This window comes from Tenrec ecaudatus, chromosome 13, assembly GCF_050624435.1.
Source record: "Tenrec ecaudatus isolate mTenEca1 chromosome 13, mTenEca1.hap1, whole genome shotgun sequence".
NCBI classification, from domain to species: domain Eukaryota; kingdom Metazoa; phylum Chordata; class Mammalia; order Afrosoricida; family Tenrecidae; genus Tenrec; species Tenrec ecaudatus.
The window spans coordinates 56,872,134-56,897,789 of NC_134542.1; the positions used below are offsets into that span (position 1 = coordinate 56,872,134).

At 41.3% G+C, this 25,656-nt stretch overlaps 2 protein-coding genes across 2 annotated transcripts in view; one reads left to right on the forward strand and one right to left on the reverse strand.

Moving 5' to 3' along the window:
• CERKL (CERK like autophagy regulator) overlaps positions 1-4,561 on the forward strand; it is a 135,295-nt gene extending 130,734 nt beyond the window's left edge. The window contains exons 12-14 of the mRNA XM_075529078.1: positions 871-1,049; positions 2,031-2,059; positions 4,512-4,561. Of these exons, the coding sequence (XP_075385193.1) occupies positions 871-1,049; positions 2,031-2,059; positions 4,512-4,561 (258 nt within the window). The remainder of the gene's footprint in view (positions 1-870; positions 1,050-2,030; positions 2,060-4,511) is intronic.
• A 4,530-nt stretch (positions 4,562-9,091) lies between these two features.
• ITGA4 (integrin subunit alpha 4) overlaps positions 9,092-25,656 on the reverse strand; it is an 88,485-nt gene continuing 71,920 nt past the window's right edge. The window contains exons 18-28 of the mRNA XM_075528999.1: positions 19,238-19,388; positions 17,569-17,664; positions 16,742-16,821; positions 16,232-16,321; positions 15,442-15,532; positions 14,734-14,841; positions 13,760-13,882; positions 12,982-13,101; positions 11,652-11,750; positions 11,127-11,246; positions 9,092-10,520 (exon numbers count right to left, since the gene is read on the reverse strand). Coding sequence (XP_075385114.1) covers positions 10,422-10,520; positions 11,127-11,246; positions 11,652-11,750; positions 12,982-13,101; positions 13,760-13,882; positions 14,734-14,841; positions 15,442-15,532; positions 16,232-16,321; positions 16,742-16,821; positions 17,569-17,664; positions 19,238-19,388 — 1,177 coding nt within the window. The 3' untranslated portion in view covers positions 9,092-10,421. The remainder of the gene's footprint in view (positions 10,521-11,126; positions 11,247-11,651; positions 11,751-12,981; positions 13,102-13,759; positions 13,883-14,733; positions 14,842-15,441; positions 15,533-16,231; positions 16,322-16,741; positions 16,822-17,568; positions 17,665-19,237; positions 19,389-25,656) is intronic.

Here is a 25,656-nt window from a genome sequence, read left to right on the forward strand (position 1 = left end):
CATAGCTGACATCGTCTGGCTTCCCTATAGCCATGAGGTAGGGATCAGACATCCCTCCATTCTTTCTCCTTCTTCACCAATTCTGACACCAATTATTCCTCCCATGCCACTCTGCATTCTTATTGTGCACTTCCCTTAAGATGTTATTTGGCTACCCTTTCTTAGTCATTTCAGAGAGCACATAATACTTTTCACTATAGAAATCTTAGGCAAACCAAAAGAAGAAATAAATTTGAATGTTAGGTTGTACCATTCTATAGTGGTTAGTAAACACACACAATCATCTTGTATCTATCCTTACAGTGGGAATGAAGCAGACAAGACACCTATAAAAAATCAACTTGACTGACTTCCTCTTTTATTTCAAGAAAGGATCCTTTGCCATCTCATGTTGGTACATTTAGACCTAAATTCTTCCCAATTAAATTCTAAGATTGAGACTTATTTTAGAGTTTACTTTTCTTCACATAAACCAAGTTAATAATTTAGGCAGTGGGTTAGAGCAGTCTTCTGTGTCAACAGAGGAGCATTAAAGAGTCAGTCTTTAGATGAAAGGTCTATAATGTAATTGCTGTATGCAATTTTTCATAAACATGTACTATTTGTCCAGAAAGAAGATTTCCAGCTGCTAGCTATTAAGTGAGTCAGGAAAACTCCAGAAAAACAAACACAAAACCACAAAGCAAAACAAAACAGGGCGCCTTCCTCTGCAAGCTGGATCCCTAGTCTTTCTGAGAGTCTCAGAGATATAAGAATATGTCCGTACGAATGTCCATATTGAGTTGCAAGAGAAGATGGAGAAAACTCTTTGATTTGTGGGAGCAGTTACAGGTAAGTGCCAGCATGACTATTTACATTTGTTTTCTTTAGTTCAATTTTCCATTTGTTGAGACTTACACTGTTGGAGAAGTAAAAGTTCAACAAAAGAGTAATTTGAGTGGACACAATTCAGAAGAGAGACATGAGCCTCATGAACTTGGTCTTGAAAACAGTTTCCCGTGGAATGTAGACGGAGACTTACTGGAAGTAGCATCTGAGGTCCATGTAAAGTAAGTGTACTTATTTCGTCAACGTACTTGTCTACTAGTAGACATATCTCTCATAATAAAACAGAAGCTTCTCTCACATTACCGAGACAGTTGACTGGGAGACTTTTCTCACATCTGTAGGCAGCTGCCTGTTAATAGTCCTCCTTAAAAGCCACTAAATCAGGGAACCATGAAAAGATAACTGCGTAGCCTTGAATAAATAAGAAAAAGAAGTTTAACCTTGCATTTTTCACCATTTAAAAAAAATTATGAGTCTCTGACATTCTTAATTAGCTCTCTTTCTATATATATACCACATACAGCTAACATATCTACAATCTCAATTTTGGTTTAAAAATATTTAGAATTTATTTTTTAAAATTCGTTTTAATATTAAGAATTTAAATCCTGTGAAGATATCAGAGTGATAAATTCTTCCAGGTGCTTATAATTAGCCCCATACCCCGTCTTTCAGTTTCATTTTACCCATGGCTAATACTATTGTGTTTTGTGTTCATGCACTTGATTTTATCAAGGTTTTGCAAAGCATGCAATGTATTTTACATGAAAAAAGAATTTACTGTGTAACCTAACAGGAACAAACGGCAGGTTTAGAAACATGCCAACTCAATCTTGTTAAGAATGAAGACTTCCCGGGTGCAAGAAGGGTGCAAGGCGCTCACTAGATGGGAGTTGAGTGCTCAGCAGGTGACTGTGTTTGCAGAGACAAGGAGAGCCATGGTTAGGGTATTGGGGAAGAATGGCTTACAGTAAACACTGGTGCAGATGGATCAGTTGCTTGTTTTTGGGGGGTTGTTTTGTACTGCAGCTTTAGATTGCAGGAGCATGTGCTCGGTTGACTTGTTTGGTTTGGGTTCACATTAGAGTCGTACTTGGCAATCTGTGCCATGCTTCTTATCTGCTCTATGTGTGTATACATTGATGTGGGAAAGTGCAGAATGATGGGATAATCACTGATGCATATTATTATTTTCTTTACAGATTGCACCCAAGACTTATTAGTCTTTACGGTGGAGATGTGGAAGACATGAATGACGGCAAAGCAACATGCAATTGTTTGTGAAAGAATGCGACAACTAGAGCTTTACTATGAAGGAATATAGTCACACTTTAAACATATATCTTAATAGAAGTGTATTTTAAGGTATTATAATAGCTATTTTTGATGCTACTAAAAAATCAAATCCAGAACTTTAAGAAATCTAGATAAAAATAAATATATCAAAACAAAATTTGATTTTGAAGAACATGGTATTGATGTTAAAAGTAAACAAGTCATGTAGTTACAATGTAACGAGCATGAAAACATGTCAAAATTTAACCTAGGTAATTCTAAAGTGAAACAATATAAATTCTTGCATTTTCTGAGATTTGAGTCTGTCCTTTTATTGTTAAATTTCTTATAGACTGGTAAGAAGAGATCAAGGAGATCATGTAAGTGTGCTCTGGTTTTGCTATTGCAATCACTACCCCATAGTGGTGAAACTACAAGATCACACAGCTAGTTGGTGACATAAGCTGAAACAGAACCATTGTTCCAGGTATTTCCAGTGGCTACTCTATTTGCCAAAAAGAGTGCTATGTCGCGATTTTTAAAGAAAAAAATTATAAAAGTCATAAACAAGATGGAGGAGGACAAGACAAAGCCATTGTCCGAATGAGGGAGACCATTAGCACCAGATCATAATGGCATCCACTGGTTGGCTGACATACATGACCTTGAAAATGACACGGGAATTGACAGAAATGTGTTACAAATGTGTTCTTGGCAGCAGATCAATACATCATAGTTACAGATGGGATTAGATTAGCAGAGTGGGAACGGGGCCATGATTGGGATAGGTACATTGTGATATTCACCAAATTGTCCAAGGCAGCCATGGCCCTATGATGACCCCATCAAGCATTCAGGCAAGTCCCCCTAGGGGGCTGCCACTCCCTGGTGGGTCAGGAGGGTGGAAATAAAGCCTTTTCCAATACGCTTTTTCTGAGGGCGACTGTTCACTTCCCTGGTTGAGCTTCAGAGGGAATTCAGTGAAGGGTGAGTCCTTGTGAGGACCCTGCAAACGGATTTGGGGACATCCATAAGCTTTCACAGGGACTGTACGACAACAGCTCACTGCCATCAGTCAATACTGGATCATAGTGACCCTACAGGACAGGGTAGGACTGCCCCTGTGAGTTTCTGAAATTGTAACTGTTTATGGGAGTAGAAAGCACTGTCTTCCCCCTGCAGAGGGGGAATGTCCGGTGGTTTCCAACTGCCAACCTTGTGGTTCACAACCCAAAGTGCAATCACTATGCTACCAGGGCTCCTAAATGAGTCATGAAAATTAAAAACTCCTGCAGGAGGAAGGTCAAAGGAAACAGATGAAAGATCTCAGAAGCAACGCTATGGGTGGAGGTATAAACATAGGTGTGTAAATATGTAAATGTAGTACTGTATATACTTGAGTATAAGTCCACCTGATTATCAGCCGAGGCACCTAATTTTACCACAAAAACTACATTAAAAATGTGCTGACCCCCAATACAATGATTTTTTTAAATGTGCTGAAAATATACTCAGCTTATACTCGAGTATATATGATAATTAATAAACATACAGGCATTGGCCTTTGTACATATATTTAAATGGCAATGCATTGAGGAAATGGATGGACTTTGGGCCTCTGCTCAAGCCTTCCCTCAACGCAAGAACACTTTGTTCTAAAAACCTGGCATTCTGTGATTCTCACCTTCCCAACATTATCACTGAAGACAAAATGGTACATAAGCAAATATGGTGAAGAAAGCTGATGGTGCCAGCTATCAAAAGATATAGTGTCTGGGTCTTAAAGGTTTGAAGTTAAACAAGCGGCCATCTAGCAGAGAAGCAACATGCCCACCTGGAAGCAGCACACTAGCCTGTGTGATCATGAGGTGTCAGGATCAGCTAACAGCCATCAAAAGACTCAGAACAACAAAAAAAGATATTGTTGAGAATGAGGGAAGTCAGAGCAGAGACCCCAAGCCCATCTGTAGACAATAGGACATCCCCTCACAGAAGGGTCACAAGAAAGGGATGAGTCAACCAGGGCAAAGTATAGCACCAATGAAACACACCATATGCCTCTGGTTATTTGAGGTTTCCTTACCCCCCACTATCATTACCCCAGTCCTACCTTCCAATTCTGGCTATACCGGAGCATGCACACTGGTACAGATAAGAGCTCACAACACAGAGAATCCAGGTCAGATAAACCTCTCAGGAACAGAAATTGGAGTAGCGATACCAGGGTAGGTGGGGCTGTTGGGGGTGGGGGGAGAAGGGGGAACCAATTGCAATGATCAACACATAACCCCCCTCCCCCAAGGAAGATGAACAACAGAAACATGGGTGAAGGGAGACAGCGGTTGGTGGACGATATGAAAATAATTATAATTTATTAAGGGTTCACGAGGATGGAAGGGTGGGGGAAGGAGGGAAAAAGGAGGAGCTGATACCAAGGGCTCAAATAGTAAATGTTTAGAAAATGATGTCAACATATGTACAATATAATTGATGCAATTGATGTATGCATTGTTATAAGAGCTGTAAGAGCCCCCAATAAAATGATCTTTAAAATTTTTTTTAAACTCAGTTGATTTTTTCACTTAACTTTAAAAACATTCTAAAAGTCTCTAAGAAATTTTATTTCAAACTATACAACCATTATCTTTTTAACTAGGCAGCATTTGGCTAAAAGTACCTGTGCTCTTTCTGCACCTGAGAATATGGTTGTGTTAGGGTGGGTTGGCTAGAGAAATAAATCCAGTGATTTTATATATATGAAAGAGTTTTATAGCAAAGAGTAATTATATATTAAGAAAACATCCCAGCCCAGTCCAGATCAAGTCCATAAGTCCAATAGTAGCTCCTAACTCTGATAAAAGTCCATAAATCCCTCTTCAGCAAATGCACTGTTACAAAACGCAGGAAGATCACGGGCCAGTAAGTGCAAAGTCTTGTGGATCCAGTGGCGGGGGAAGCATCTCAGGGCTCTGGAAAGTCTCAGCCTGGCTCTGCGTGCTTGGTCACCAGGAAGGTGAGAGCAGAGCGTGAGAGTGGCCCGCCTTCCAGGAAAAATGGAGATGGCAGAAACCCATTTATCTCAGTTGCCTTCCAATCAAGCTGTGACCTGATGGACAGGCTAAACTGCACCCACATGTTCCTAGGGGAGCCATGCTGGCAGAGAAAACCTATCACACGGGTGTAGGCAAGCCTGACGTGTTTTCAGTGTGCTCAGTAATGTTGAGCACAGCTGAGAGACTGGCATCTCCACAGCAAAGAACCACATTTAACTGCTCCCTGGCCTCATCCCTCCAGCAGCAAAGCTCTGCTTGAGCTTGATTCTTCATCGTTTCCACACATCCTTCTGAAAGAATGAGTTAGCATTTCATTAGGATCTTGCTGTTGTCAAGCCCATTGCAACTCCTTGGGACAGAGTCGAACTGCCCCACAGGTTTGCTAAGGCTGTGGTCCCGGAAGCAGACCGCCGCATCTTTATCCTGCAAAGCAGCCAGCAATGGAACCACTGCATCACCACGGCTTCTTTGAATACTGGTAGAGGCATAAAACGACTTTTACTAACAAGGGTGTAAGTTTAAAATATGACATCTTCTATAACTATTTCTATGGGTCTACACAGAGGTTTCACGTTTATTGTCACTTTGTCTTACAATCTGTAAGATATATTTGACTGCTCAAGTGCTTCCAGGAATCTGTACACTCACCCTCATTCCCCAAAGCTTATAACAGACCAACTCACATGGACTATGAAGTCTAAAGAGGTATCCTTGTTTACGATTGACCCTTGTTTTGGAGGGCTATTTGTATAGGGAAATTGGGATAGCTGGGTTCATGATTGCCTTGGGGAACAGACGGGGAGGGGAAAGTGGGGAGGGGAAAGTGGGGAGGGGAAAGTGGGGAGTCAGCATCAAGGGGTATAAGAAAGAAGAAAAGTCCCCAAGTGGGTCGTGGCAATGGCTGCACACCCCGTCTTGATAGGATTGAACCTGTGACTTGTGGGATATGTTCATTCTAGCTCAATACAATTTCTTTTAAAGAGGAACAGCTGGCATGGTTTTATATAAGGGACTCTTTTCCATTACAGTAAAGATTGATCTCCAATATAGCTGTCCCTTTCATTTTCAATGAGAGATTGTTTTAAAAGGTCCACCAATTTATTATACATTTGTCATGTATTGAATTACATTCTCCCCACCTCACCTCCCCAAAATACATGTCAGCATGGTGGGATCATGATCTCCAGGGGTTGAGTAGTTAAGTAATATAATCGTCCCCTATGATAGGATCTGATATTACCAGCCAATCAATTCTAAGGGGCTTAGCCAAGGAGGATGAAACTGCCTTCCTGGAGTGGGGTTTTCCTGGGGCCTGCATCATTCCTTTATGGCAGAAGGAGAAGCATGCAGACAAAGAGGGTCCTACACCCCACCCAGAGCCAGAAGCAGAGCCTACCTCTGGATCCAGGGAGCCAGGGCTGAGAACCTCCTGTACCCAGGGGAAGACTGATGCCCAAGCCCAGGGAGACCTCCAGGGGATGCTGGCCTCACAGATGTTGAAAGGGAGCAAAGACCTTGCCAACAGAGAGCAAGCCTTCCCCTCCCCAGAATTGGGATTGCCCGCCTCCTACGTTTTGATGGAATAAGTTTCTCTGTGTTAAAGGCACCCACTATGGTGTTTATGTTACAGCATTACTAGATAACTAAGACAGCATTTGACATTGGGAATGAGGTGCACCTCTAATAGATACCTACAAGCTAGAAATTGTTTTGGAACTTGGTAATGGTTAGAGGTTGGAAGAGTTTTAAGATGCTTCATGGGAAAACCTTAGATTGCCTTGAAGAGTCTGCTGCTAGAGTTATGGACAATTGTGGGGAAGAAGTGGGGGAAGCTGGTGCAGAGGTTGAGAAGGAGAGGCCGAGAACTGGTGGCAACAGCACCAAGAGAATGACACAGGATGACACAGTAGTCAACCCTCAGAACAAGATGCCCGAGTGCCTTTGGGCTGGGGCTTTCTTGTGGAGAGGAGTACCGCTGGGCCCAGGTAGAACCAGAGAACTTGGTAACATTTGCCCAAGCAGGGCAGAGGCTGGCCTGACCCATGAAACCCAGTGGACCTAGAGGCTAGGAACCAGGAAGCAGACGCTGCGAAAGGAAGAAACAGGAAAAGAGCCGACTCCGTTTCAAATGGCAGGGCCACGATGACCTCTGGCATTTCAAAGGGTGAGGCCACGGGCTCTGAGATTTTAAATGGTGAGCGATCGTCTCCTACATTTCAGAGTCAGTTTCCATTTCGCTCCACGGTGTGGGATCCTGGTGTGTCGGCCACAAGGGCTAGAAGAATGGGGCTAGACCTGCAGTCCACAGTTGAGGGAGCAGGGCTGCCATACCCAAGGATGGGGTCACCACTCAGCTAGACTAAGAGAATGGGCCACCCAGAGTCAAAGGAACAGGGTTGCCACCCCAGTGGGTCTGGCAGGTGGGGCTCCAGGGAGCAGAGCTGATACCCAGAATCTGGCGGGCACTGTCATCGCCTACAACGTCTCAGAGAACACGGATTATTTTCAAGCTGGAAGAGCTAATGTACATTGTTTTTGCTGGTGTGTTGACTTGCTTGGGGACTATACTTCTTTTCCATTTTCTTCCATCTGCAATGACACTAGGAGTCTTGGTCGCATCGAGGTCATGCATTGAGCTCCGATCCACATAACTGGCAGCTTGAAACCATCAGCAGCTCCACGGGAAATAGACTGAGCTTTCTACTCCTGTAAATAGTTACAGTGGGTCAGGACCCCCAGTAGATTGTTGTGAGTCACCACTGCCTCCATGGCAGGGAACTGAGTGTTTTAAGGGGGACAATGGCAGTGTCTGCCTTTACTGTTTCACCACTGTACTTTGGAGGCAGGTACTTTTTACTCTGTGTTTCATAAATGAATAGGAATTTTGACTCAGGATAGAATTTGGTCTTGGCATTGATTTAATACTTGTTGGATGATATGATGGGAGGGGAGAGAGTGTTTTGCATGTGGAAGGAGGCGGATTTTTCGGGTGAAAGAAGTCGTGCTAATGCACTGGGTAAAGTATTGAGCTTCTAACTTCAAGGTCATCAGTATAAACCCAGCAGCAGCTCAGCAGGCCAACGGTTAGTTTGCTCTCATAAAGATTTACAGAAACCATGAGAAATGGCAGTGGATTTAAGAGGTGAAACAGCCTGGATTGAATTGTATCCTCCCAAAATGTGTGTCAACTTGACTGTGCCTTGATGCTCAGTGCTTTCCCACATTCTCTTTATAATGTGGTAGTTATGTAATGCCATACTCCACCCCATGATGCGCTCTGGTGTGACCACCTGTTGCAGTTGAAAGGAATGGAAGGCAGGATATTACCCCTCACTCTAGGTGCAGCCTTGATCCAAGGTAAGTGGAATTTTCCTGAGGAGTGACGCCATCACCTTCGAGGAGAGATAACCGGAGAGAGAGGACATTAGAACCGCCCAGAAAGAAGGGCCGGGGCTGGAGGAGCGTCTTTGAACCTGGGCTCTTTGTGCTGAGAAACTACAAGACACAGGGGAAGATGGCTAACCAGATGCATGGAAGTCTTCAAGAGAGGCTGGGCTGACAAATGTTGAAGAGATCTCCACCCCGTTCCAGAGCTGACAGACAGAAAGTCTTCCCCTACAGATGTGTTCTGAATGTGAAAGTCTAGCATCTTAAACTGGGAGAGAATACATTTGTTTGTTCAAGCTATATACTATGGTATTTCTGTTGGAGCAGCAATGGATCGCTAAGACAAACACAGATAGATACAGAACAACTCAAATGAAATTACACCCTAGTGCGCGCAGTGTATCAGAACCATATACATGAAGAAATGTAAAAACGACTCTTTATAAATGGAAAAGTTTTAACTTAAATTATTTAAATTCCAGGTGATATGTTCATTATAAAACAGAATCTTACAACAATATTCACAGTAAGAGAATAGTTTCGCTCTCATAGATATTGTGGGAATTTTGAGACTACATTTATATTCACTGTATATAAACTAAATGAGTATATTTTGTTTTTTAATTGAATTTATCAACTGTGGTTTCCTTCTCTCCTTTCAAAGGAGAATATTTTTATAGACTTGATGAATATGTACTTAATGCTTGTGTTTGAAGGGGAACGAGTACCACTCAAACAAGTATTTGTGATTTTCTAAATTTTTTAGGACAGTCAGATTTTATACAGTACACTCTTTGTATGAAGCATTAGCTCCTAAGTATTGTTTGCAGTTCTTTGTTTAAAAAAATCATTAGTGATTTTCATAGTACAGTTTTTATATTTCATTACATATATCAGTATTTTCTGTTTCAAATACTAGCTGAAATGCAGCATTTCTAATCTGTTATTACAGATTATAAAAGAGAATCCTTAAGTATTATTTACATAAACAAAGAGCAATCTGAGGCTGATTTAAAAAGAATTTCTTCTGTGTACACAGTCAAAAGTCCTGGCAATGTATTTCTGTAAAGGTTACAGTGAAGAAAACGCTATAAGGTGGTTCTCTATCACGTTCGGTTGTTACAAATCAAAAACAACTTGACAGCACCTAACAGTAGCCACTTCTTAACACTGTGTTGCAGAAGGACTCATGATTTTACCTTCTTGAACACGTATACTTTGTAAAACCATCTGCACATACACAGGAGCAGAACCACAGTCACTCTGAAGCAGTTTTTTAAACTACGAGTTGGCTCTGAAGTTTGCTTCTTGGTCAATATTGTTTGTAGACCACTACATAAATGGTTGATGAGCGAAGCCCACAGGCAAGTGCACTCATGAGCATCTTTGAGGATAAATTATTTTTACATCAATAATGATCCTCTTTCATGTATTTGGAAGTAGCTCTTTGAAATATTCTGTGGCATATTTTTAAGAACCTTTGTTTTCAAATAGATCTCAAAAATACTACCCATTCAGTGGAATTTTTTTTACCAAGACAAGCAAGGATAGTAACCAATATTTCTTTGAGAGGAAAGATATTTCAATTCCAAGATTTTTTCAGATACCATTTTTTCCATTGACCATGTCTTCTAGGGATTCTGATTGAATAAACTGAATGCTTTAGTGTTTTTCAATCCACCTGAGATCTGAAATATCTTTGCATGGTAAAATATCACATTTACAGTTATTTTCTTGCAGAGAGAAATCAAGGATTGAGGCTTTCACTTTCATTATGTCCTGGAAGTCGATGGAAGAATTCTTAGCAAATTCTCGTTTTCTTGTAAACACTGTCTTCAATTTCTGGGTGGGTGAGTTCTCTCCACTTTAAAGGAGTCTTTAATCCTCGTGATTACTTTTGCTATTCACATAACTCCAACTGTCCCTTCTGTTTTCTTCTTGCAATATAGATTTATATTGTCTTTTAAAGAAGCCAGCCTGAAAATAGCATTATACAGTTAATAGTATATAGTAATAAGCATATTGTACCTATGTCGAGTATTTAAGAGGTCAGCACCAATATTTCTTAAACTATGTTCCATGTCATACTAATTATAAAGGCTCTTGCTAGTTATAATTAGTAAAATGCAGTTTGGGCAATAATTGGATAAAGAATCGTTTTGTACCCATATACCCATTTTTCTCCCTCTTTTGTACCCATATACCCCCCCTCCCTCTTTTTCTGTCTCTCTCCCTCTCGCTCTCTCCTCCATTCTCTCTCACAACTTTCCCTTCAAGGATGGCATTCAATATTATGGGCAATGTCTTCAGAGACTTTTCTTAAGCAAGTATTTTTCAAAGTGAGTGTTCTGATTTGAGCATTGGTTGTAACTAAATTATCATCTATTAAGAAGGTATAGCAAGACTTTAATATTAAGAGCAGACATCTGAAATTTGTACTGTATACTCGCTTATGGATATAATTTACAAAGTTATTAAATACTAACATATTTAAATATAGTAACTTGGAGCTAAACACTGACTTTGTGAACATAAAAAGTACCTTTTAAAATGGTTTCGTTTCAGCAGTTACTGAAGACTTACCTTCCACATAACATATGAAATTAATAAAAGTAAGATAAGTCCAAGTAGTAAGCTAATAGAAATAATAATGATAGTGAAATAACGATTGGGTCTTTGATGATGTAGTCCTTCTAGTAGAACCTGCATGAATTAAGCAAAATGAAAACAAAAACAAGACACCAATTTAAAAACATGATAGTACCTCCTTTGAAACTTCTCATAGTCCCCATTAGTATTTCTAACAACTCACTCTATTCTCTTGCTGGGTCTCAGAGAGCACTGATGGCTGTTTAGCAGAACCCGTGAAAAATGGGCTCTTCTCACGGTTGTTCTCCAAGCCAGCCTGTTCTCATCCCACCAAGTTCACCATTCTGAGTCCTGCCCTCCTTGCGCTCGTGGACAAGAGCTATCTGCAGTACGCAAGGCCCTCCATGATTTGGCTACTAGCTACTTCTGTGACTCCTGGTACTCCATGGGAAGTGATTATAAGCACCCTACGAATGCTATTTCCCCACCAGAGTACTTAAAGAGGTAGCAATCGCTTACATGTGCAACATTCTCCTCCTTGCTTAATTCAATGACGTTGGGATTTGGCTCCGGAAAGGCTGTCGCTCTGATTTCAAACTTGAGTGATGACGTATCATCCTGTTTAATAAAAGGCAGGTCCTTCATCCTTATTTCACAGAGTCATGTATTCATAGAGGTAAATCCTTTGCCTACTCTCAAGAGGTTTCCACAATTTATTTTCCCTCATTTATTTCACTTGTATTTAACTGTAGTGCTTCTTTTCATTCCTGGTATTAATATACATGACATCATTGTGTTGAAACGCTTTTAGTAAGCAGGGCTGTTTTGCAGATAGCTTGTGATTTAAGTCGCATTTCGTAAATGAAGGCAGCTCGTGTAGCATTGCATTTATGGTCTGGATTCTTCGTTACCTTTAAAGGTTCTCTGGAGTCCAGTTTATTTGGGGCTCATTTTTATTCCATTCTAACCAATGAGTAGAAGTTCGGGATTCTGGGACATACCCATAGTGCACCAGATCACTCTCCCTTCCCCCAAGAAAGATATATCTGGTCCATAATATCAAAAGTGCCATTGTTGAGGAGTCTAGGCTTAAAATGAAGACAAGGCAGACTGCAAAATGTCAAGTGATTGTTTGATAGCCCTATGACTTAATTTTTAGCAGAATTAGAACTAATTTGAGTATTTCTTTTTCCCCTGCTTGGTACATCTTCTTGACCACCACACTGCGTAGTAAATTAAGATATTCCTTCCAGCACATTGCAACAGGTCATTTCCTCTGTCTTTCGATGTGCCATGAGCTATTATTATGGTTTATAAAAATATCAACTCATTTAATCTGTAATCTCAGATAAAGCGATACCATCCACATTCAATGAACAGACCCTAGAGTTGGGGATCAAGACTGGCTTTATCTTAAAGTACTCCTCAGAAACATACATGCTCCTTTATTTTCTATTCAATGTTTCAAAGTTCACTTTTTGAAACTAAACTTTTATAATTATGCTTTGTTTTTTTGATGTTTTAGTTTAGTTTTATGAAACTTAATTTGGCTCTTCACTTTCTTAAGTTAAAGATGAGATTTTAGGAATAATATAAAGGGGTGTAGAAAGGATACATATGAAATGCAAAGGTGGCCAATTTGATTTACTCCATCTAAATACCTGTTTATTTACTAAAAATTGTCATTCAAATAATTTGGAGTACTGAAGTGATCAATGGAAACATAATTTTAGATTTTACTCCAATTTTACTTTTATTCAGACCTTCTTAATTTGTTTGATGCCTCTGTAGTCTACCTACATTACATGGTTGGATTTACAGGTTTGGTATGGACCACCCACAGACTTACCATTTCTAAAACAGATGGTCTGCCTTCCAATTGAATGTGGACACTAGCTTCTTTTCCACTTTCCATTTTCCCAAAATTGCATAAGAAAATTAAACAATGTGGATCATCGACTATGCAGTACTTGAAAAGAAACAAAATCATGACATTAATATACGTATGAAGTTAATCAAAGCTTTCTGCATTTAAAAATAAATGGCTAAAATGTTTTTGCTTGATAATAAAAATCTGCTTTCCTTAGTGGTACTTCAAAAGATTAACTTGCTAAAAGCAAATGTTTTGTAAATTATAACTGAAACCAAAAGAATTTAAACTGGAGTATGCATTCTCATTATTCTTATGGCTGTAACCCTCTTGGACCAAATGGAAAGAAAGACTCCTAATCTATATCTTACGCAAGTACATCTATTACGCCCACTGTAAAATGTGGATCCTTTGGAAGGTAAGATTGATTCCCCCGTTTCTTTTCATAACTTCATTAAGATGAAAAGAATGAAAATCGATCACATCCCACAAAGGCTGGTCAGGTGAGGACAGCATTTTGGAATCCTGGAAGGGCTGCGACAACATCGATCTAGTACATAATGAACACATACCAAGTAAAATATTTACTCTAAATTCATCTCAAGCTTCTAATCAGGTCTGTTCTTCATAACCAAGAATAATATCCAAATGTGTGCTCTCTTCCGCCAATTGACAGACTAAGCTCAAACCATGGCATCTAGAGGTGTTTCATTCTGAGTCCAAGAGCACAAAGAAAACTTCAACATTCGACACTTACCAAGAGCCTCTTGTCAGACTTTGACAAGAAATTAAGCATGTCTTTCATGGTTTCCACTACACTCTTTTGGTGTTGAAAACACACTCGTTCGTAATTGATAAAATGGCATTCCCCAGTAGTAGGCTATGAAGATAAAAATCAGGAAACCCTTTCAATATTAGGGGAAAACACAACAAAGACTGGAGAGTTTTAAAATCCTCATGCTTATCGTTCTTAAAACATATGAGATATTCCTGAATTTGTGACAGATTTATTTTAGATAGGCTTAATCTCTGTGGCAAAGACATAAACAAACAAGCAAACAAAACCAGAAAAATTATAGTGCACTGGATCTATGACCTAAGCTACTAAAATGGTTCAATATTACATAAATTAACACCATGCACATAATGGAATTTGGACATTAAGATGAAATGAAACATTTATCTGGCTTTAGGCATAAAACAAAACAGTAATAAGGTATCATGCCCCAAGACCTGAATCAGAAATTCTAGTAAAACTTTTTGAAAAATCAAAATTTCAAACCAATTCAGTAGATATAATTTTTGATTTCCTGTCTTGAAACTGGGGAAGGAAACCACTTCTGCAGGAGACATCAGCACAAGAATTTTGATTCTTAACTAGTGAGTTGGATATAGCTCGTTTAAAGGGCTCTTATAATTTTTACCCATTAAAGTGCTTTCAGAGGCTCAAACCACCCAGAAAATACAGCCTAACGTATCATCAGAACTTAGTTCTGTGGCGGTGTACCTCAACCGAGAGATCCCGGTGTAATTCTCTAGTTGTAACGCAATGTATCATGTCCGACATGTACTCCCGAGACGCACGGGAAAGTCATAGCAAATGAACAGAGCAATGGACTGAAATGAGTACACAGGAAGTGCTATTTTGCCGATATCACTTGGAATGAAGGATTGGCCTGCATTAACTTAGGACACACATAATAAGACCAGGTTGAATGGATGCGTAGATACCTGCACGTCCAAAACGTTGAACAGTTTTTCATTGTGGGGAGCAAAGGAATTTGGGACCATTATTTCCACACTGACGTTTGGAGCCAGGCTATGGCCTGTGTTGATAACCTGATACGAATGAAAACAAAATGAACAATCTTCAAATGTGTTCCATAAGTGTAAATACAGATATTCACGCTCTTTGAAAGAAAACCAAATGTCATGCATCTCCCTTATAGCGGCAGAGGCTTCCAGCGTGCAGCGTACACAGGACACACACAGTCGGAGTTTGAGGTCTGTCAATAATTTCAACCTCCAGTGATTAATCATAGCCTAGTCTCTGGGGTGTTAACTCAGCCATAATGAGATGGTACTTAAAGGGATTTATTGAGAAGAGCTCTCATTGATTTACATCTAAAGATGCCTTGATGGCCTCTGTTTTCTTTATGTGTCTCTGGTTGATTTAGCTCACCCATCACTTTGCTTTTCTACCAGCAGTATCTCTTGTACCTGTTGACTTTTTCATCATCTCTCCATAAGGAGACTTATGCTTGAGGACCAGGGACAAGGCCCCAAGGGAAAAGCAATGAAATCACAAGAGGAGAGAGCATGCATATCACGTGTTGCAGCTCCCTGCCCCTCTCAGCCAGGCTGGCGGGAAGGAGAAGGGGCCCGCGGAGCTGCCCACTGCAATGCCATTACCCATATCAGCACAGTCACTTCTCTTACATGGAACGTGAAGTTAAATTTCTCTGCCATGCACGCCTGAGGTTCGTTTTCCTCATGCGATCCGTACACAAATGAGGTTGGGTGGACAAACCTGATGGAAAGAAACGATAATGTGGCTCAACTAGTCTACTGGACGAGGTATTCCAGTGGGTCTTTCTTGATGATGTCAGTTCTAGAAGAGTTCATCGTCATGATGGAGTAATTTGAGGTGCCCTGGGGTGCTGTGACCTGTAGCAGACAGATGGTCAGGTCTTTCTCTCATGGACACACCACCACCCTTTCATTCGGGCGTTGGCTTAGAGTGGAGCAGCCAAGAAAACTCATCTGTCGGCTCTGTAGCTAACATTGCCCCTAGTTTTAAAACCGTGTTTGCAAACAAAGACTAACAGCTTTGATTCATTTCCAGTGAAATCGCTGGAGATTTTCTTATCTCTTCGTTCATACTTTTTCAACACATCTGTCTTGGATCAAAAGATCCATGAACACGGTTACTAAAATTAGGAGGTCCCAATGGATGCTGGCTCCTGGGCCTTGACGGAGGAGTTCAGTCTCATCCCATCCAGAGTATTAGAGTGGTGGCCTCGGTCCAGACCCAGCTCTCTCACGTGTCAATACCTTCGCTATAGAAGTAGATGTGGGCTCTGGAGAAATAAGATTTGGCCAAGTTCACACCACTTAGCACTTCCCGCTTGCCCCACCATGTAGTGTGCTTATGAAACCTCCAGAGGCTTGCACCTGAAATTTATCTATAAGGCTACCTGCTTGGCAAGGGGCCTCATACTGCACTTACCCATGAGCAGCCAGCATGACCTCATACTTCAGAGGGATTGCTAACGTCACTTTGTTATTCCTCAGACTATCCATTTCCTCTTCGTTTTCGCTACAGAAGCAAACAAACAAATAAAACACCACTAGATTCCACCAAGCACAACGCATCTTCTTCAGAGAAAGCTATAATTACATACCATGTAGGCCTTACATCCTCAGAGATTCTTTACACTTTGGGGGCTGTGGGGGTGGGGGGAGAGAGATGTGGGGAGGGAAGGGGATACGAATGCGGTAATAAATGAGTTTTATGACAGGGTCGCAGGAATTTGTTCTCGTCATTTGAACTGCTATCATTTACTTCTCTGTTCATTAGAGCGTTTTCCTTTTTTATAATAAATAGATAATATCATGCAAAATTTCTCCAAACTCAACTAAGAAATGCAGCTCTGTGGCTGCCCTAACAGCTCCCCTTCCTGGGGTTATGGAGGCCCCGTTGTTACAGTTCAGTTATTTTTTCTACCATGAAACATACCAGGCAGCATGCACTGTGATGCTGAGGTCGTCTTCGGCTCGGCTGAGTGAGCTGGCGTCCAGGAGAAAGCTAATGTCTAACTGTAAAAAACACAGAGAGGGAGAAATCACGATTGTTCCTTTAGCTAAAATATGTTTTGAAATAACATAGACTTAAATTTAATTTTTCTTGATCTATGACACTCGGCGGACACACTGGCCTGTGCTGAGTGCCATGAGCGGCCTCTCACTTGACAGGAAGGCTCAGAGAAGAGGGGGGTTTGTGACAATTTCAAAGTACAAGCATTACCACAGGTAAAATTCAGAGACAAAGCCGCTGACAAGAACGGCAGTCAGGTCCAGACTGACAAAATTAGAAATGTTTTCACAACTTCATTGAAGACTCTTGCCAAGAAACACCTTTTTGCATAGCAGAGGTAACATGCCTGGCAGATAGGACCGCCTGGGGTGGGGTGGGGAGTGTTGGGTAAGGGTGAGGATGGGGAGCAGTGTTCTCGCCGTAAAGATGTGCCCACCCTCTGTTCTTTGAACAGTGAACATTGCCAGGAATATAAACACAATCTCAAAGAATTCAAGCCCAGTTGTTTTTTGTTTTATTTTACCACTAAGCTACCTACCCGGAACAAAAATAACAAACAAAACCACATACAAGTAAAATATATATGAGTATATGTATCTTTATATAGATATATATTTAAAATATCTGTATATATGTATATGTGTTTATAGCATAATGATAGGGAAAAGTGGAAAATATATTGATATAGAAAAATAGAAAACATTTTATATTACTTTAGTAAAGAAAACCCCTAAATGCTAAATGCTTACCCTTGACAGACGATCCACATATATGTAGCCAACACTGCAGTCGAGTTTTACAAGGCCTGAGTTGTCTATTACTTCACAGTTTATTTGTTTCTCTTCCTAAAGGGAAATATGGAACAAATGCTTTGGGTAGGAAGAAATCAAGGACGTTGGAACATATACTTGCGTTTTCGTTTTTTAAAGAAAGCAAAATCATCCCAAGAGTGTTCATTTTCTTAGAAAATTATCTTCTGTTTACATTTGAGATACAGAGAAATAAATAGATAAAAATAAATAATAGTGTGTATATGCAAATACATATATAAGCTCACTGCAAAATACATCTGGACAAATCTTTCATCAATGTTTGTGTGCTCTCTATTTAATCCCAGGTCCAGTTTCTAGAAAAATCATGAGACAAGTCCATGTCTCATTGGGTCTTTCTGTCTGGGATCTGAGAATGTGCTAGAATTATTTAATCCCAATAATTCTAATGGCAGTTTGCATGCTATATGAAAATACATATTTTCCAAAAAATATTTGCAAGTGTTTGCAAGACTGATCAGTAAATTTCATATGAGCACATTTATTACTATTTCTTAATTTATCTTTAGCATTATTAAAATGCTTAAGCTTTTCCTCTGTTTTTTTGCAAATATCGCAGACACTCGAGTATAACCCGAGGCAACTAATTTCACCACAAAAACCTGGGGGTCCTTTTCAGTATAAAAAAGTGTTGAAAAAACTTGACTTATCCTCAAGTATATATGGTAGGTACCCAGAACTCTCAAGAAAGAGCACCAGGGATATGTTGAGTGGCCAAAGGCCTCTCTCAATGTTGTTGGCATTAGAGCTGGCTCCTAGATAAAAGATGGTCACATCTGTTAAGAGATAGAACCAAGGAGCTGAAAGCAACCCAGGTGTTTTCTCGCTGAAATCCGCCGATTGATACCTCCCCAACGAGACTTCAAACTCTGCAGGGAAAGAGGAATCGGCCTGCAACTTCACTTGACATCAGGATTGCTAAATGTTTGGAGAGCTCTGTCAAGTTGGAAATTTTTGAGTATAAGCCGTGTATGTAAACTTCACATATAAAGAGCAGTGACATTGGGATCTGTAGCCATGGGACCACCATTGTTTCTACAAGGATTCCAACCAGCAAAGCCTCATCCCAGCGCCAGATGAGGATGTGGCAGGGAGCCCAGCAATGGCATCGAACTGCCCGCCTGCCTAACCGGGTACCCTTCTCTCTGTCCTGCAGACACTAGGAAGCAAGAAGCTGACTCTGGTCTGTCTCAGACTCCAAAGAGCTTGCCTACTGAGCAGGCCAAGGAAGTCTCAAAAACTTACTCGGGGCCTAAGTGAGACATTTGAATATCAACTCTTATACACAAATATTGAAATAAAGTATGCCACCATAGATAATTTTTAAAAAGATAAATAAAACATTCAATGCAAGTTATTATAATATCGTATCATGATTTCAATACTTCAAAACCAAACCTCTTGCCTTCAAGTCAATTCCAACTCACAGTGATTCTCTAAGACACAGGACAACTTCCCCAGCTGGTTTCCAAGGCTGTACATTCTTACGGAGGTCTGGCAGAGTGGCTGCTGGCTTGGAGCTGCCCACCTCTGGCTATCAGTTAAGCATGTGAATCACTGCATGCCCAGGACTGTCTGCAACACTCACCAGGTCTAGCATCTTCACGAAGTAAAGACCGGTGGGGAGTCTGACCTGCAGCGTGGTGTCATAGGCATCGTCTCCAGCGTTAAACAAGGACACATTCAACATTAACGTCTTCATACTTCCCACAGCAAGATAGCTTTTATTTTCATGTGGTCTAAAAGTTAAGGAATGTTATTTAGTACTTGTTTAGGAATTTAAAAAATCCCCATCTCTTCACACATTCATCCCAAACATGAGATATTATTTTGGAAAAAAAAACACCTCATGCACGGCCTCATGAAAGCCATTGCACACACACATTTAAAAGAAAACTTGATTTCCTATTTTTCAGATAAATCGATAGCTATTAAACAAGAAGCTTTTTAAAAACTGATTAAAGAAGTCTTTTTCTGTTATACTTCATTTTGTAGTTCAGAGATATGATATTTCTTGATATGATCTTTTCTTCATGATTTCCTAATTATTTAGTAATACTAACTAGGAATGGTATTTCTCTAAAGGCAAAATATAAATTTTTTGTTTTCTTTCTTTTAATCTTTAGATAGACATAGAACTAATGCTTGCCCAATCCAAAGAGTATGTATGGGGAAGGAGGGAAGAAGAGGAAATAAGGAATATTTTGTTGAAAGAGAGCAAGGTGTAGGAAAGGACTGCTACACCTGAAATCTGTTGGACTAGAATAAATTTCAGAAGTCCAGTCACTTTTCCCAATAACTCCAAACCTAAACCGAACTCACTGCCATCAAATCAATTCTGACTCAAAGTGACCTCATAGGCCAATTTAAAACCATAACTGCAGAAATTCTTCACCGTCCTGTGGATTAGAAAGAGCCAATGTCTGCAACCCCAGAGATAGGAGTGGATTATCCTGAGTGGAGGTAAGGTTGCTTAGGATTTCTAGGCCTCACTCACCCATCTGCAATAATGAAGCCACTCTTCAGGGAGGACAAGTGTCAAGTGTATCCCATGAAATCCTCAGAACAACGCCAATTCAATATGAGAAACTAGAGGCCTACGAATTCATTCAAGGTCCCAATGAAAATGTGATAAAGACATCAGACAAATGCACATTTCTTTGCTTGCACAGTTACGCACCATCATTTCGATTCTAGCTCAGAATGGCCTCGTGCAGCAGAGTAGCCCTGCCCCATGGGAATTTCTAGACGGTCAGGTTGATGGGTCTTTCCCCTATTGAGTGGCTGGTTAAGTTCGAACCTCCACTTGCTGATTAGCCCCAGAGTTCTTGGTATTGTGCCTCCTTCTTTCCAATGTAGCCCATGCTCTTTACCAATAAGAGGGTTAGAATAACTGAGTGCAAAGAAAATGTTCTTTCCAGTTACATCATATGATTTATAAACTTTCCCCAAGACTGAGTTTCTCATTTATTGAATAATTATCTCAGACCATAAAAGATGTGATGAAAAGGGACATATTTAGGTGAGTATAATTCTGTGCTATGAGACGTTCTGCAGCTTTGTTACTCTTTCAAGTTGTGTTTGTACTATAGATGGCACCGAAGTTGGTTTATCCATTCATCGCTTGCTAGGTCATTTCCATCTCGCTGCTACTGTGACTAAACTGTGGAGATGTGGTGCTGCCTGAGCACTTACTTCTGTACCATGTACACTTAGGAGTGGACCAGCAGCATCACACGGTATTCCACAGTACCTCATTGTGCTCATGTGGAACCTCTCCATGGATCAACAGACAGCCAATCAAACAGAACATGGGGACCCTGTTCTGGTCTAAAAATCAGGGAAAGTGTGGATCAGGGTTTATCTCTTTGCCATTACTTCCTCAATATGTACACTAAGCAAATAATCTGAGAAACCATGTTATATGATGAAAAATGTGGCATCATTAACAATCCATGCTATATAGTAGGATCGCTAAGCTGTCAACCATAAGATCACTGGTTCAAACCCAACTGCTTTCTATAGGAGAAAAGTGAGGCTGTCTACCCCGTAAAAGGTATAAGTCTTGATAACCCAGAAGGGCAGGCTTACTTTATCTTTCATTACGAGGAGGAATACACTCAATGGCATTGAGTTTGGATTTTTCGGTTTGGTTCTATGCAGGTGGCACAACTGACCTTGCGGAATGCCAGGAGGAATCGACATGTGCGCTGATGAAAATTAAGGGCTGCAGCTTTAGTGTGGACTACAATTCAACATGAAGAAAACCCCAGTCCTTGCAAGTGGAACACTACACATCATGACAAACGGAGAAAAGATTTAAGTTGTCGGGAATTTGAGGTTGCTCTCGTCCACGTCAATGCTCATGGAGGCCGTAGCGGAGAAGGCAGACGATGTCTTACACGGTGCGACCCACAGCACAGGAGCGCTACAAAGTGCGGGGGAGCAAGAACACCCTCGGGGACCAGCGCGCACCTGACCTGAGTCACGGTCTTGTCAATGGCTCATGTGCACGTGGAAGGTGGACGCTGAATAAAGGAGATTGAAGAAGAATTGATGCATTTGAATTATGATTCAGGGGAAAAAATTTAAAAATACCCTGGACTGCCAAGAGAATGAACAAATCTGTATTGGAAGTACGCCCAGAACGCTCTTTGGAAAGGAGGATGGTTAAGACCATGTCTCCTGCGACTCTGGAATGTTATTAAGAGAGGCCAGTCCCTGGGAAAGGACACCATGTTTGATAAAGTCAGAAGAAGAGAAAAAGGAAGCCCATCGGTGAGCTGGAGGGACACGGTGACAGCAGCACTGGCCGCAGGAGAACGAGGATTCAGATGCAGCAGGACTGAGCCACCACGGTCAGCACTCACTTGCAGGCACCTACTAGCAACACATGTATTTCTATTGCCATTTTGTAGGAGTTGCTGTCTTCTTTTCCACAGTGCTTGCACCCATTACCAGGCCCACCGGCAGGGTCTGGTGCTCCAAACTCCACGCACCCTCAACAGCATTTGTGGTTTTCCGTCTTATTTCATGTCGCTATTATCGTTGGGTGTGATAATACCCATTTTTTTGTGGCTTGGCTTTGCCTTTCTCTAATGGTTAATGGCCTTGAGCATTCCCTCATGTGTTTTGCTCTTTTTGTCTGCCTACATGTCTTCTTTGGGGAATCCTTCGTTCATGCGTTCTGCTCAGGGCATCGTGGGTTAATGTTGGGCTGCTAACCACAAGGTTAGTCGGCAGCTTGAAACTGCCAGCCACTTCAGGTGGAAGATGGGGCTTTCTACTCTGGAGAAAAGTGACAGTCCCAGAAGCCCACAAGGCAGTTCTACTCAGTCCTATAGGGTCGCTATGAGTCAAGACCAAGTTGATCCTTCTCCGAGCAGCCCCATGTGTGCCATGGTCGAACTGTGTTCCAGAGTTTTCAATGGCTTAGATCTTTGGGAATGATATGTCTACGTCCTTCTTCCAAGAAACCTCGGGACAGAGTACACCCCCGACCTTTCAGTTAGTAGCTGGACACTGAACAATCTATAACACCTAGGGACTCTGAGGCAGCTTAAAAGAATGGGCTGGACATATAATTCCAAAAGATCAATCAAAGTTTCATTTTTCAGACAGCAGTGAGCACAGTCATCCCTTCAGAGACTACCAGTTCCCTCAGCTTCTCAGTGAGATGTACAGTGGACAAGGACGAGGACTACCATGCATAGCAGCTTTCGCTTCTGGTCATTGCGCCTGAGCATTTGGACACCGCTGGAAGAATCTGCAATAACTAACAAAGCAATTATTCTGAAACAAGGCTATCATTTCAGGGTGGAGCAACCTGACGCCATGGGAGCGTGCTGGCTATCTAATAGTTCAGGAGATGGTTATCATGATCCCTTCCTGCACTGTGAACCTTTGTGTGACATAGGCATGTGGCTGCTGGTGGTCAGGTCTGAAGCGGGAGAGAAGAATTGTGCACCGACATGGCTGATCTATATTCTCCTCACTATTTTCTAATTATGTTATAACCAGTGGAACCTAAGAAGTTCTCAAAGTAAACTTCTGCTTGACATTAAAGTTTAATTAAGACTTGCAGAAGAGCTGCCTAGAAATAGACATTTATAAAATATTCTGGCTTGTAACCAAAGCATTAGTCACCGAACACCTTTGGGAGAGAAGCTGGCACCTAGACAAGCAACAGAAGGTGAAGGCGCTGCACACTCAGCTCGGTTCCAAGACAACAGGAAATGAAACAGAAGCACTTCAGTACCTAGACGCCGGCGCATTTTCCATGTTCAAGCTATTGTGGCACATTACCCTAATTCTAATGCTACATTTTTTGACATATGCCTTGCTGAATCTTGATTCGTTTACAAGGTGCTGTCGGAAAATGCCCACCAGCTTTTTACATGAGACATAATAAAAGACCAGGTGCACATCTGGAAGCCCGACAAGGCTGAATCAGAGCTGTCTCCGGGAACCATCGTTCATTCTTCATTAAAACATGCACGCAGCAGACTTGAAATTTACCAAGCAGCCTAGGAGCCATGTAATTTACACAAACCAAAGGACTGTGTACATACAGAATCATAACTTAATAAGTGAGAGAGCGGCATTAGAAGAATGACTTATTTCAGCACTATTCTCTGCAGTGCTTTCTGAATGATGTAGCTTTCTTTTACAAGAAATGTCCCCCTGGTTTGGTATAGTGAATGTACATGGGCCTCTGCAAAATAACTAGTGTTTCTTACCTCACTGGTTTCCACTCAAGATGCTAGATCAAATTATGATGCAAACAAATATGATACTTTATATTGACAAGGTCAATAACTCAATTATTGGATAAAAATAGCCAGTGAAAAATTACCTACAGCGTTATTCAAAAGTTTACACTCTGTTGTTACCCCCAAAAAAGGGAAGGAAAAAAGAAATTATAAAAAACAAACAAACCGAAAAAAACCGTCTTGCCAATTGGAATAAGGTTGTTGCCATCATGTGCCATCGAGCTTGTTCCGACTCAGGGCAACTCGATGTACAAGACCAGGAACCACTGAGGCCTGGTGCCATCCTGAACATGGCTCTTAAGTCATTTTGTCCAGCCATCCCCGTGGAGGGCTCCCCATCTTCATTGCTCCTCTACTTTCCCAAGCATGATGTCCTTCTCCGGAAGCGGACTTTCTGGAGAATATGTCCAAAGTACTTGAGATGAAGTCTCACCATCGTTGCCTCGAAGGAGCACTTGGCTGCACTTTTTCCTAGACAGATCCCTTAGTTCTTTTGTCAGCCTGTGGTGCTTCCTTCACCATGGTGCCTTATTCAAGGCCCACCTTGAAACAATGGCATAGACCACGGCTTGTGTCAGGTGCACCTTAGTCATCAAAGAAACCTCCTTGAGTACTTTCAACATTTTCAAGAGGTCTTGTGCAGCAGATTGACCCAGTGCAATGTGTCATTTGATCTCTTGACGTCTGCTTCCATGAGCATTGATTGTAGAGCCAAGCAAGATGAAATCTTCGACGATTTCCAACTTTGCTCTGCTTATCATGATGCTACCTGTTGGTCCAGCTGTGAGGATTTTGGTCTCCTTCCATTGAGTTGCAATCCCTTTTGAAGGCTGAAATCCTTGATCTTCATCTGTCAATGCTCCACATTCCCTGTCAGCAAGCAAGTCTAGTCATCTGTATATCGCAGATTGCTAATAAACCTTTCTCCAAATCCAATGCCCCATTTTTTCACAGCACCGACCATCTTTGATGATTTGCTTGGCATACAGACTGAATAAGTATGGTGAGGGGATATAACCCCGATGAGCATCTTTCCTGATTTTAACCCATGCAGCATTGCCTTGTTCTGTTTGCACAACTGCCTCGTGATTCATGTCCAGGTTCCGAATGCACACGATGACCTGCTCTGTAATTCCCATTCAAAATGAGCAGCTGCTCCGTGGGAGCAGGATGAGGCTTTTCTCAGTTTTCTCCTTAAGGAGTTAACAGCCTCCAGGCAGTGCTCGGAATTGACTCAGTGGCACAGGGTTTGGTTTGGGTAGTGCATGTAGCATCTGCTTTATAAAATTGAGACCAGTGGGGAAAATCGGTCTACCAGCTTCATCCGTTCAGATAGGCAATTTCATTAGGTTAGTACTTGAGGGCTTAGGGACCTATTGGCGGACACGGTCTACTTCTTGCTGCCTGTGATTTCCCTTCTTTGCCTCGAACAAAACCCCGGATGATTCAGTTAGTAGGCAGAAGGCGCTTAGCATTACCGAAGACAGAGCTCTCAGTCTCACTTCAAGAAAAGAATTGTGATCAATTTAATGTGGTCATAATGCCTCCATTCCCCTCCAACCATGATGGATTTGGGGGTGAGCACATGAATGAGTTAAAAGGAAGTCTGCTAAGGATGTCCCCTTCCTGAAAAGTCAGCCTCAAGAAAGACAAACCTTTTGGCTTGTTGTCATCTTGGTTGACATCAAGATGTCATCTTGTGACCATGAGGGAAAGGCCAAGAGAGCCACGGAGT